The 11,834-nt window shown below is 36.9% G+C and overlaps 1 protein-coding gene across 1 annotated transcript in view; it reads left to right on the forward strand.

Annotated features, from left to right (window-relative positions):
* Positions 1–11,834, forward strand: part of LOC122087494 (protein SHOOT GRAVITROPISM 6-like) — a 48,368-nt gene that overhangs the window by 862 nt on the left and 35,672 nt on the right. The window contains exons 5-11 of the mRNA XM_042656645.1: positions 4,457–4,528; positions 6,811–6,901; positions 7,006–7,101; positions 9,322–9,400; positions 9,505–9,568; positions 11,224–11,327; positions 11,494–11,599. Of these exons, the coding sequence (XP_042512579.1) occupies positions 4,457–4,528; positions 6,811–6,901; positions 7,006–7,101; positions 9,322–9,400; positions 9,505–9,568; positions 11,224–11,327; positions 11,494–11,599 (612 nt within the window). The remainder of the gene's footprint in view (positions 1–4,456; positions 4,529–6,810; positions 6,902–7,005; positions 7,102–9,321; positions 9,401–9,504; positions 9,569–11,223; positions 11,328–11,493; positions 11,600–11,834) is intronic.

Below are 11,834 nucleotides of genomic sequence, written 5' to 3' on the forward strand. Positions count from 1 at the left end.
GGGGGGGGGGGGTGCAGTAATCTGTTATCTATGACATGATATCGTAAGATATATTTGAGAAGTGACTTCCCATGTACAACTGGCCTCTAGTTACGCTGCTTGTCGTGAAGTGAAGTAGTAGTTACCCACCTCCTGCTAGCTTGTCAAGGTGTTACACGACCATCTGGATTTCGTAGTTTATTGTTGTAGAACTAACATGTAAGAGTTATTCTCGTATGCTTGAATTTGTTTGATTGGATTTGGGGTTTGAGAAGTTAAATGGAAGAATTTCCTGTTGGAAATTGGAACACTTATTTTTTGGCTGTTGTCAGTAATTGCCACTAAAATGGAACTAGACACAAATAGTCCAGGTTCTATGTTCACCATCTGGACTTTCCAATCCATGTCCCAACACGTTCTAGGGAATTGACATCATACACGAATTTTGAAAAGAGAAATACTGTAAAATATTTATGAAAAGAGAAGGGATGAGGGGAGAGAGGGAACTTACCTGAAGAGATTGCTGCTGGAATTCCGGCATCTTTAATGGCTTACAGCATCAATCAACTTCTCAATCATAGATCTCAGGTTGATCTACTGTTTAAATGGTATTTTGGACGATCCACTCATCCACCCTCTGTAAAGATATCCCGTTCCAGTAAATACATTCCATATTTTCTAAGGAAGATTTGCCAGCTAATGTAGGGATTCTATGGTCTAAAACACTAGGTACGGTGCAACGGTAAGGTAGCCTCATTGTGACTAAGTGGTCACGGGTTTGAGTCAGGAAACAACCTTCCCGAGAAGTGGGGGTAAGGCTGCATAAGTTATGACCCTCCTCAGACCCTGCAGTGGCGGGAGCCTCGTGCACTGGGTACACCCTTTAAAGTCTAAAGCACTGATGCTAATCGTGGTCTGCTACGTTTTTCTACTGAAATTCTGGGTCTGTTTCTTTTTTGATATGCATGTTAAAGTGAGTTCTAAAAACATTTTTTACTAATGTTTGTTGGGGCTGAAGTCAATTAAAGTGGATAAATGTGGTACTGGCTGATTGGGAACCAAGTATTTTAGATATTGTTATGAGACTTTTGTCAATGGTATGAGCTATATTCTATAATTTCCTCACAAATGTCACAAGAGGTATGGGTAACATGGTTTTGAAATTTACCAGTAATATCGGCCTGTATCAAACTTATTCAGTGTTGAACAGTAGATATGCTTTGCATACGTGGGTAAAAGTTTGCTATGTCTGTGCGTAGTTACAGCTTCCACTGTGGTACTCTAGAACACGTCACTACTTCACTACTAATCCATACCACCTCTTCCACTGCCACTTGTACAATATCCTCAACAGAACCAAACACAACCCCCTCTCTGTACATAAGTTCATAACCCAGAATAAATAATATTTAAAAAAAAAAGAAAAAGTAATGTGTGATTGTATATTGTTTACTTAAACAGGTAGGGTATCGTTGAGAAGAGAGTCTTACTGTCCCTGTTTACCTATCTAGTAGTTAGGGTATGTGGGTTTGACTATATGCATTATATTAACCCATGGTTAACCTATGGCCCGGAATTGTTAATCCTGACCAATCCAATGACCCAATTTCCCAATCCTAGGTGAACCCTAATACTCACTTTCAATCTTGTGACACAAACAAAACCCTAGCCTCTGCAGCTCGTGGCGCATGTGATATGCCTGAGGTTTCTCACCTCTTATTCAGAAGACCTCTCACTCACTGGGCAGTGAATCACTTCCTTTCCAAATGATGAACAGCGAGGTGCTGTGAGCAGCGATCCATGATGGCTGCTGTAAATCATGGAATGATGGAATCTGGTTCTTTTGTATGTAAATCATCATTATCTACTTCTAATTCATCTTTGTTCCTCACCCTGATTCTATAATGAACCATTTGTTGCTCAATCCCTCTCCCTTGGTTAGTCTGAACAAAATCTCCATTCTGCCCAAAGTCACTTTGGCACTCCACCACACACCAGTGTTAATCTCTTACATGCAAAAGTCAATTTGCTCACTCCCTCCATGAGTCACAACTGGTGATGGCTAGGATGCTGTACATGAAGGCAAATTGGCTACATTCCTGCAAATCTTTTACATTCAGAGGTCAACAACTTGTTTTTTTTTTTATTTCTCTCTCTCTCTCTCTCTCTCTCTCTCTCTCTCGATATATACATATATATACGACTTGTGAATATTAAACCCACCCTTCCTAGTAATGTTGTGTCTGCAACTTGCTCAATTTTGTTATTGTATGAATGTTCCTTTCAGCATAGGGCAAGTTGTGATTATTAGGCTTCAGATTTGAATTTTTTTGAATTCAAATGATAAATATGTTTTTTTACCTGTCTCACTCGTTATGTGCTGGATAATTTGAGTTTTTTTATAAGTACCCTATAGGGTAATGGTAAGGCTAATTTCTTCCCCAGTCCAAAGGGTTAGGGTACAGTGTTCTTGATCGCATAGGAGGCTGTGGGCAAGGCCATTACCCGATCCTACCCTTCACAGCCCTAGAAGAGACTCCCATGTCGAAAATGAAGCTTTTATGACTCTAGAATCTGTACTTTAACTTTCTAAAACTAAAATTTTCTACAAGTAACATTAGGACTAAAAATTAGTAACTCCTTGACTTACTCATTCGAGTCATTCCCAAAACACATTTTGACTCTCTTACCAAAAAAGACTCTTTTTCTAAACAAAATAGAAATCTTCTAGACCTTCTAAATGTTCTAGTTTACTAAAACCCTAAATATTAAGACTACTTACTCTTTCTTTAAATTACTTTGAGATCATAGTTGTCAAGGTGTTGCCTAGGCGTCCAGGCTCTTTCTAGGGTCCAAGGCAACATACGCCTTGTTGATACGTCATGAATTTTCATTGATTTATTTATATTTATTGTTTTGTTTTAATGAATATGCTTGTATTACATCATATGCTTTGTTTATTATATTTTGGTTTTCTCATATTAGATCATTACTTGCATAATTATATCATATTGCATTGATTGGCTTCTATGTTTGAGATAGAGAGAATACTGAGGGAGAAGATATAGGTTGTATATAGACGCAACCTATATGGACTAGCTAGACCATTTAAAAGTAGCTAGAATCAGCAGAACCGGTCGGTGCTAACTAAAGGACAGCAGAATAGGGGTTTTACAGTGCCAGTTTCAATTTTCTCTTTCTTGTCCCCAATTTTGGTAGATGATTTTGTTTTAGTTCTAGGTGTCTGTTAACTTCTGCAGAGTTTGATTCAGTCTTTATTTAGTTCTCTCATCAGTTATGAATGTTCCATTTTCTTTGTTTTTCTTTATTTTATTTTTGGATCAGTTCTTATATCTCTTACTAGAATACTATTATACCCCTGTTTTCTAAGCGTGTGCTATTACTTTAAGTCATTGATTATTTGATTTATAATACTGATGTTGAACAGAGCACAATCCAACTCTTTTTTCTTCAATGGGATTTATCAGCTTTAACAGCCTTTTCTGGTTTTTATTTTTTAGATTTTCTGATTTAATCCCTTTGAATCTACACAGTTGGATTTCCAATCCTTCTTCCCTACGTTGGATACAAGAAGCAAGGGCCAGCACCCCAATAAACAGTCTTATGGTACATTGATATGTTAAGGGGAGTAAATAAGATACGGAATTTGGGATGTTTGGGATAAGTTTGTCATGAGCCTTGTATTTTTTGTTTAGATTTTTGCGGTAACATGTATAGCAGGATGGAAGACATAATATTATTGGTTGTAGTTAGGCCGAGCTCTTTGAAAGGGCATTGTAGTTTACTTGGGAGAGAATTTTTCGTCATTTTTCTTCTAAACTGGTTTTTTCGAAACCTAATGGAGCTCATCCCTTTTGCTTTAAAGACTATCTTCTTCTCTCCTCATCTTTGTTCTATGCATTATGATCTGGTCAGGATTTCTCAATAGATCCTATTATTACTTGTTTATTTCTGCTGTTTTGTCTCATGCTGTTTCTCAATTTGCTATATTGTTGTTTGTGCTTTTGTTTTGGGTGTTGGACTGGCATTGCTGTCGGTGACTAATTTGTATTTTGGGGATCTATTTCGTGCATCAATGTCTCTAGATAGAATGGAATAGAGCAAAATATCAATAAGTGATCCATATAGTTAGCACAAAGCTATTATATTCGGATGTGTTTGTTGTATGGGTAATTAAAAATTTTCCTGTTGAATGTTCTCCCATTCATAAAATGACTCTTGGTGCATTTTGCCTTTGATAGTTTGATTTGACTATGGGGTACTGTTTTGATAAATTATATTTGCTCTATTTTAGAAAATAATGATAATTTCAGAACGCAGATGCAAACTCTTGGTTGCTAGAATGGAAAATATCTTCGTTTTTCATATCATGGCGTTAGGAATTTAACTGCAATGTCTGGATGAGGATTGAGGATGCTGTGTTCTTTCTCGTATTTTCTAATTCACTTTTGTGTAGGAACTTAATGCTGATTGGCAGAGAGCTGCGGCAGGTCTACTTGTTTCAATAGGCTCTCATTTGCCTGACCTGGTAAGCTTCATCTATATGAAAAAGTTTTTGGCTTATAGCTTAGTTGATAACTGATAAGTGACTCCATACAGGATTTTATTTCTGATCGACGGAAAAGGGTAATTATTTTATTTGAAACTGATAAGTGGCTTGAGATGTTTGTCTTCGGTCACAACTTGTTATGTGCCTGTGATAAAGGACCCAACATCCATCTCATTTGTCAGGTCACATAACGGAAGTTCCTTAGAATCTAATTCAAAGTGAGAGAATTACAAGAATGCTCTTGTTACTAGATCAGAAATGACACTAACATTAACCAGACAAAAAAGAGAAGAGAGAGGGGGAGGGAGGATTCAATAAGGATATATAGTAGAAAGGAATCAATAGGTATATTGATTACCCTACTTGATACCCCTCACATCTTATGTATATGGTATTTTGCACGGGTTCAGGTATGGGGATCGGGTATGGGTATGTGCCCAAGAGCCAAATCCATCAAACTCTTAAAATTTCGGATATTGGATGCATCCAAAATGAGTACAGGTGCAGGGACTCGGCTAAAATATAAGTTATTACGCCCTTGAGGGCTTAATTGTAATTCACAAGTCTTAAGGAATGTAAAATAAAATTTTCTAGTTATATGGTTTTTGATATAATTTGTAAGCCTGTAGGGACTTGCATGTAAAATATAAATCCATTAGGAATGAAGCATAGGATATTATCTTTTTTCCTTTTACTTAAAAGTGAAACCAGCAGATTAGCCCCAGTGGAGCTTAGGGCTTCCTTTCCCAGCCACCATTTCTCCATGATTCTTAGTCTCGGTTGAAACAAGATGACTCAGTTTCGACCTTGTCCAAGATGCCAAAGGTAGAAACTGGTTTGTACTAGGTTTGGACCCTTTTTCAACAGGTTTTGCAAGTTTTGACACTTGGTTTTGACCAACAAGCGTGGATTAGACCTCCAAGAAACTCCATATATTGAGTGGTGAGTGTTCTATACTTGAATTTCCCTAACCAAATGTATGTTTTGATTGTTTTAATTGCATATTTACATTTTCAGTAGCTAAATTATATATAGTCAATGTTTATAGTAGAGCTAGTGTACAACAACCATGGTCTGAGGTTTCAGTTAGGCCCGAAACTGAATTTTGGGGGTCATGGCCAAGTTAGGTCCTGAAACTTATAGCACAACCTATTTTAGGCCTTCTAAACACAGTGGAACCATTAGATTTTAACAAATCACACCAAGAATGGTAATTTGACTTTGGACCCTAGGTTAGTACTCTACGCTGTATGCAATCTCTACCGTAGGCTATTCCACAAAATATTCGTACTAGAATACATATAATTCAAGGAAAACAACTTAAATAAGCATTAGGAATTGAATTAAAAGACATCAATAATCATTTCATAAATCAGGCATCATACATGGTTTGCTGGTATTGTTACAAAGAGTCACATATTTCAGGGTAAACAATAATACAATATAAGTAGGTTACTCATCTTATGCCCATCCTAGAGTCCTAGACTCATAGTATTGAAATGAATGCCGGGCTGGATCATAACCACTATATTGTTGCTGATGCTGAATCAAGTTTTCCTCCAATTGTGTCACAAACTCTAGATATGCGATAGTATGGAATAAGTGTGTTATCTACTGAATGATGCAATTTATGTCCATAATCCGTTGCAAGAATTTTATCTTATTAGTTTGTAGCGTGGGATATTATGGTGTACTGTGGGATGAATGGTATATCTGAGTTGGAGAGTTCGTGAGTCAGCGTTTGTGTTGTAATTAGTTGTTGTTATTTTCTTTTTCAGTTATTTATGTACTGCAATCGACTTAGACACTTAGCAGGATTCCTACTAATAGTTAAATGACTTAATTCAATATAAGTTGATGGCTAGACATTGATAGGATGATCTTTCTATACCATTGTATTCTTGCTCCTCCTCTCTCCTCCATGCTTCTCTGTCATCATTCTTCTTCTTTCTTTCTTTAGGCACTGGTTGACTGGTTATTTTTACATATGTAATGTCATGATTCTGGCAGTGAATGTGGGCCCTTTTGGATATTTGATTGATTGTCCTTCTTTGGTCATATATGTTATTTTTGCCATCTGTATTTGTTGCTGCAAATTTTAGATTAGTCCTCTTTTTTCAATATTTCTTTTTCTTTTCTTTATTTCCATAATTTCAGATGAAAACTCAGTCCTGGTAAAACTCTCTTATTGGTTGTTGCTTGTTTCCTCTCTTCCCTTGTAGTCATGTTGTGTGCTTCATGGGTCTTGTTTAATTGTGCAGATGATGGAAGAGATTTTTCTTCACCTGTCTGGGCCTAATTCAGCTCTACCAGCCATGGTTCAAATACTTGCAGACTTTGCTTCAGCTCAAGGTTAAGCATCTCTATCCTTCATTGTGACATGCTTTATATGTTATTTCATGTGGTGATTTGTGAGCTAAAAATTTAGCCTTGTGTGCTTTTTCTTTCTTTTAAAGCTTTGCAGTTTGCTCCACGACTAAAAGGTGTTCTTTCACGAGTTCTGCCTATTCTTGGAAATGTGAGAGTTGCTCAGCAGCCGATTTTTGCACATGGTATAATTATTGTGCTATTAGCTTTTTGGTTTGTCGTCAAATCCATGCACTACTTTATTTTTTGTGCATGAATGAAACATTCTATACATCATTGTCCCCAAAGTTGGAGTGAGAAGCTATAACCTTCTTTTGATTGCCCCTTTCCTTATTCGCAAAAGTTGTTTGAGGTAAGGTAAAATTGGTTTTTAAAGTAATTTAAAAGTAACTTATCATTATGTCATTATTAAAAGCTGACATTGTCTTGCACATTTTTTTAGTACACTTGTGAAATGACAGGATTTACCCTCATGGAAAAAAAGTGTCATGTTTAAAGGGTAAAAAAGTGTTGTTACAACTTGCAACTTCTTTTTCACCAACCTTGCTTATGACAAGGTTTTCCCTATATGTATAACAACACAACAACAACAACAACAACAACAACAAACTCAGCCTTATCCCAACTTAATGGGGTCGGCTACATGGATTTGTGAAAAAAAAAAAGAGAAATAAAGTAAAAGGAAAGAAGCCTAACACCAGCAAGTTAGGAAAATCTCATCTAAATTGGGTCGGCCTCAAATAGAGCCTTGCAGTTGGCTCTATTTGAGGTTATACTTGGGACAAGACCTAGATAGTGCATGTCATTTCTCACTACTTCTCTTATGGTCATTTAGGTCTGCCCCTAGCTCTTTTAGCTCCTTCAATTGAAATCAGATCACTCCTCCTTAGTGCGGCATCCCCAGGCCTCTGTTGTACATGGCCATACAATCTCAAACGACTTTCTCGGAGCTTGTCATTGATCAAGGCAACTCCCAAGTCAGCTCTAATATGTTCATTCCTTACTTTATCCTTCATAGTTTTGCCGCACATCCATCTTAACATCCTCATCTCAGTTACAAATAGCTTCTCTATATGACACTTCTTAATTGCCCAACATTCTGCCCCATAGATCATAGCCGGTCGAAAAAAATCCTATAGAATTTTCCCTTAAAACTTAAAAAGGATACATTGGTCACACAAGACTCAGGGTGCCCCTCTCCACTTCCATCACACTATAGTTCTCTGTAAAACATCATCCTTTATGTTGCCTTCTTTTTTTATGGTTGACCCTAGAGATGTGAAGGAGTCACTTTGCGGTCTCTCTCTTTTTCCCTCTCTTCAATTTTCACCTTATCGTTTTTTATCATATTGTGACTGAAGTTACACATCATATACTCCATCTTCGATATACTAATCTTAAAACCTATTTTTTCCAAGGTTGATCTCCATAGCTCCAACTTAGCATTAATCCTTACTTTTGTCTCATCAACCAAAACTATATCAAGGTTTTCCCTATATGTAATCCTGCAAATTATATGAAATCATACAACCACAACACAACAACACAACAACACTCAACCTTATCCCAACTAAATTATTTGATATCATAATCCTGCAAAAATCCACATATACCATGCAAAGTCTATGCATCAGAAAACTTCACCAAAATCTTACTTACATCAATCTGAAAGCAACAACCTCCGGGTGGAAGGGAAACAAGTGTTATCTATCCATAATACCTTATCTCTTTCCTTTGAAGATAGTATTATGCCATCAACAGCTTCCTGACAACCCAAAAACAGGTGGAGTGCATGCTAAATTGCTAATAATACTGAGAAAATTAGTCCACGCCATAGCCATATTGTAATGTAGAAATAAGTGATCTGCAGATTCCTCCTGGCATATGCATAGCTAGCATCTATTACCTAGATGCTATCATGCTACCCTTGTTGTTTAGTTGCTTATTAATTCTGGTTAATATTCTTTTGAAGATAAAAAAAAAAAAAGAAAAAAAAGAAAAGAAAAAAGAGCAAACCAGTGCATGAGGCTCCCACTACTGCAGGGTCTGGGAGGGGCAAATGTACGCAGCCTTACCTCTTCTGCTGGCTCCTGCTACTGCAGGGTCTGTTGAAGATAAAGTTTGTATTAAAACATTCTTTGTGATTCTATTTCCCTTGTGAACCTGTTCTCATCTTATCATCTTGGATTCCTTTCCGTTTTCACTAGTCAGTGAACGTGTAGTTGTTCTTGGTATGCTTGCAGCGTTTAAATGCTGGTGCCATCTTTGTGGCAATATATTGGGTATTTTTATTAAAATATTCAGTGATTCTATTTTCCTTGTGAACCTGTTCTAATCTTATCATCTTTGATTCTTTCCGTTTTCACCAGTCAGTGAACATGTAGTCATTCTTTGTATGTTTGCAGCATTTAAATGCTGGTGCCAGGCTGTATGGCAATATATTGGGGATTTTCCTTCTCATCCACTACTTGATAGCAATGTCATGTGAGTAATGTTTGTTAATGTCTTTTTTCTGGTTCTGACATTTGGAGGCTTAATTATTTCTATGCAGCTGCTTTCTTCCTGAGCCAAAGCTTTACCTAGTGCAGGTCATTTATGAATTCTGCTTTTGAACTTATATTGAGGGTTTGGGCAAATTCCCGGGATTTGAAGGTCTGCAAATAAAGTTCTAATTCTCTCTCCTCTTCCTCTGGCTTCATGCTCTGTTGCATAAATTTGACAGCATTGCTTTTTAAGTCTGTGTATTTTATGTATATGTATTTCAGCGATTCTACTCTCTCTACAGAAAATGCACTTCTAAAATTACAATGTATCAATAGTTGGTAAATTTATTATGTATGTCTTATGTACAGAAAAGGGTTCTTTGACAAATTAGCACAGTGGTTTAATCAAAGCTTCTTGAGAAAAGCATAATATTTTCATTTAATTTTCAGCTAAGTTCACTCAAGAATGTGATGGTTGCTGCCTTTTCAATATTTTTTGGGAGATGATGGAATTTACACTTTTTTGTTCAAGGATAAGTAACAATTTATTGATAGAAGAAAAAGTAGACTGCTAGCTAGAATACCTTTTCTTAATATCATTTCTAATTTCTCTCGAAGTTCTCTGGCATATTCAAGCACCTCTGAAATATAGGGCTAATGCTTTGGCAATGGCTCAAAACAGAGTAAACTCCTATAATGTGTTCTAGAGGAGGAGATGAATGGTTTGTCATTCTTGGGTACGTTTAAACTCCTATTCCAACTAGGATTTTCTAGAACTTCAAATCTAACTATTGGATTTCAATTCTGCTTCCATGCTGAGCGATTGACTTCTGTTTTGAACCTTCTAATGGTTTTAAAATTCAAACTTGAAACTGATCTCCCGTTTTCCTACTAGAAGTCTGATTTCAGTTTATTCAATTTTCAATTCTGTTTTCCTGATTTCTGATATTGTATTATCTCATCCAATTAGAGCCTTTGACCAGATTTTTTCTTGTATATGATCCCTTGATTCTTTGTTATTAAAGTTCTTTGGAAATCTGGTTTTTACTTGTTGGAGATTAACATTGCATTAGCTTATCTATCTAGGAGGCTGTAGCAGGTATTGTTGCTATTAGCAAAAGCTTTGGGTTCTTTACCTTTGGGAATGAAGTATTAAGAGTCTGGGCATTAGGATAGGCTGGATCCTAATTCAGAGGGAGGTGGGATGAAGGACCAGTTGCAAGCAGCTGAAATTGTTGGAATGGCCAGCGCAGATGACAGTTGGGTAGCATAGAAGAGCTTGAAGCTTTCCTTGTCTCTTTCTGGGTTGTTGCTTTGCGGGGAGGGTATAGGGGGAGCTGATTTGTTAGTTGTCTTTTAGTTTGTATTATAAATAAATGGATCCCTGTTTTTCAATCGTTGATGAATTATCACTATAACTCAAGACTGAATAGAATTTGGTCCATCCTTGCTTCTGTTGTGAAGCAGTCCTGGTGGTATTTTTGGTTGTTGCCGGTTGTCTCCTGTGTTGTTTTTAACTTTTCCTTGTCTTTTCTCCTTGTTTGTTCTGGGCGTCCTGTTCTCTTTATTCATGTTTCTTTTTTGTCTTCAAATGAATTATTTGTTGCTTATCATAAAAGAATGGAGAAAGTGAAAAAGGTCCAGAGCAGTTAGCAAGGAGAACTTACTATGTCCCAAATACTATATATAACTCTCTTAATTATGTTTCTTAAATTTGCCAAAATAGTTTTGGCAAGGTTTTGTGACCATGCAGCATAGGCATGCTTTTTTTCTTGCTTGCATTCATAGACAGATGTATAATTTGATGATCCTTGCTTTTAATAGGTACGTGTCTCTTCTGTGGAGGCATTGGGTCAGATGGTTGGTCTTCTTACCAGATCACAACTAAAGGCAGCTTTACCGAGACTTGTCCCAACTATACTGGAATTGTAAGATTGCTGCCATGTGATGTTTCTTGCTCTTGTACATGCGTAGGATAGTACCGGAAATCCTGTTTATTTCCCAGTAGTTTGATTGCATGGTTTTGGGCATTGCTATAAATATGTATATGGAAATAAGGACAAACCTGTAAAGTTCATCTCTGTTTTCTATCAGGTATAAGAAAGATCAAGAAATTGCCTATTTGGCAACGTGTAGTCTACATAATCTCCTCAATGCTTCTTTACTGTCAGAAACTGGCCCTCCTTTGCTTGATTTTGAGGTAATATGCATCCTTTCCGAATTTCACTTGGATGTTCTGTTGCAGTTAAAAGGAATTGCATAACTGCGTTGGTATTGGAAGCCCTGTTTGTCATTCATCATAGCATAAATGTATAACTGGCCGATTCCCTGGGATTAGATTGTGGTTTACCTGAATTTGTGGACATTTTTACCCCAAGCTCCCCTTCCCCCTTGTCAAGTTTCAACCCAATCCGAAGTGGGAAGTTGGTTTAAAA

This window comes from Macadamia integrifolia, chromosome 8 (assembly GCF_013358625.1).
Source record: "Macadamia integrifolia cultivar HAES 741 chromosome 8, SCU_Mint_v3, whole genome shotgun sequence".
Taxonomy (NCBI): domain Eukaryota; kingdom Viridiplantae; phylum Streptophyta; class Magnoliopsida; order Proteales; family Proteaceae; genus Macadamia; species Macadamia integrifolia.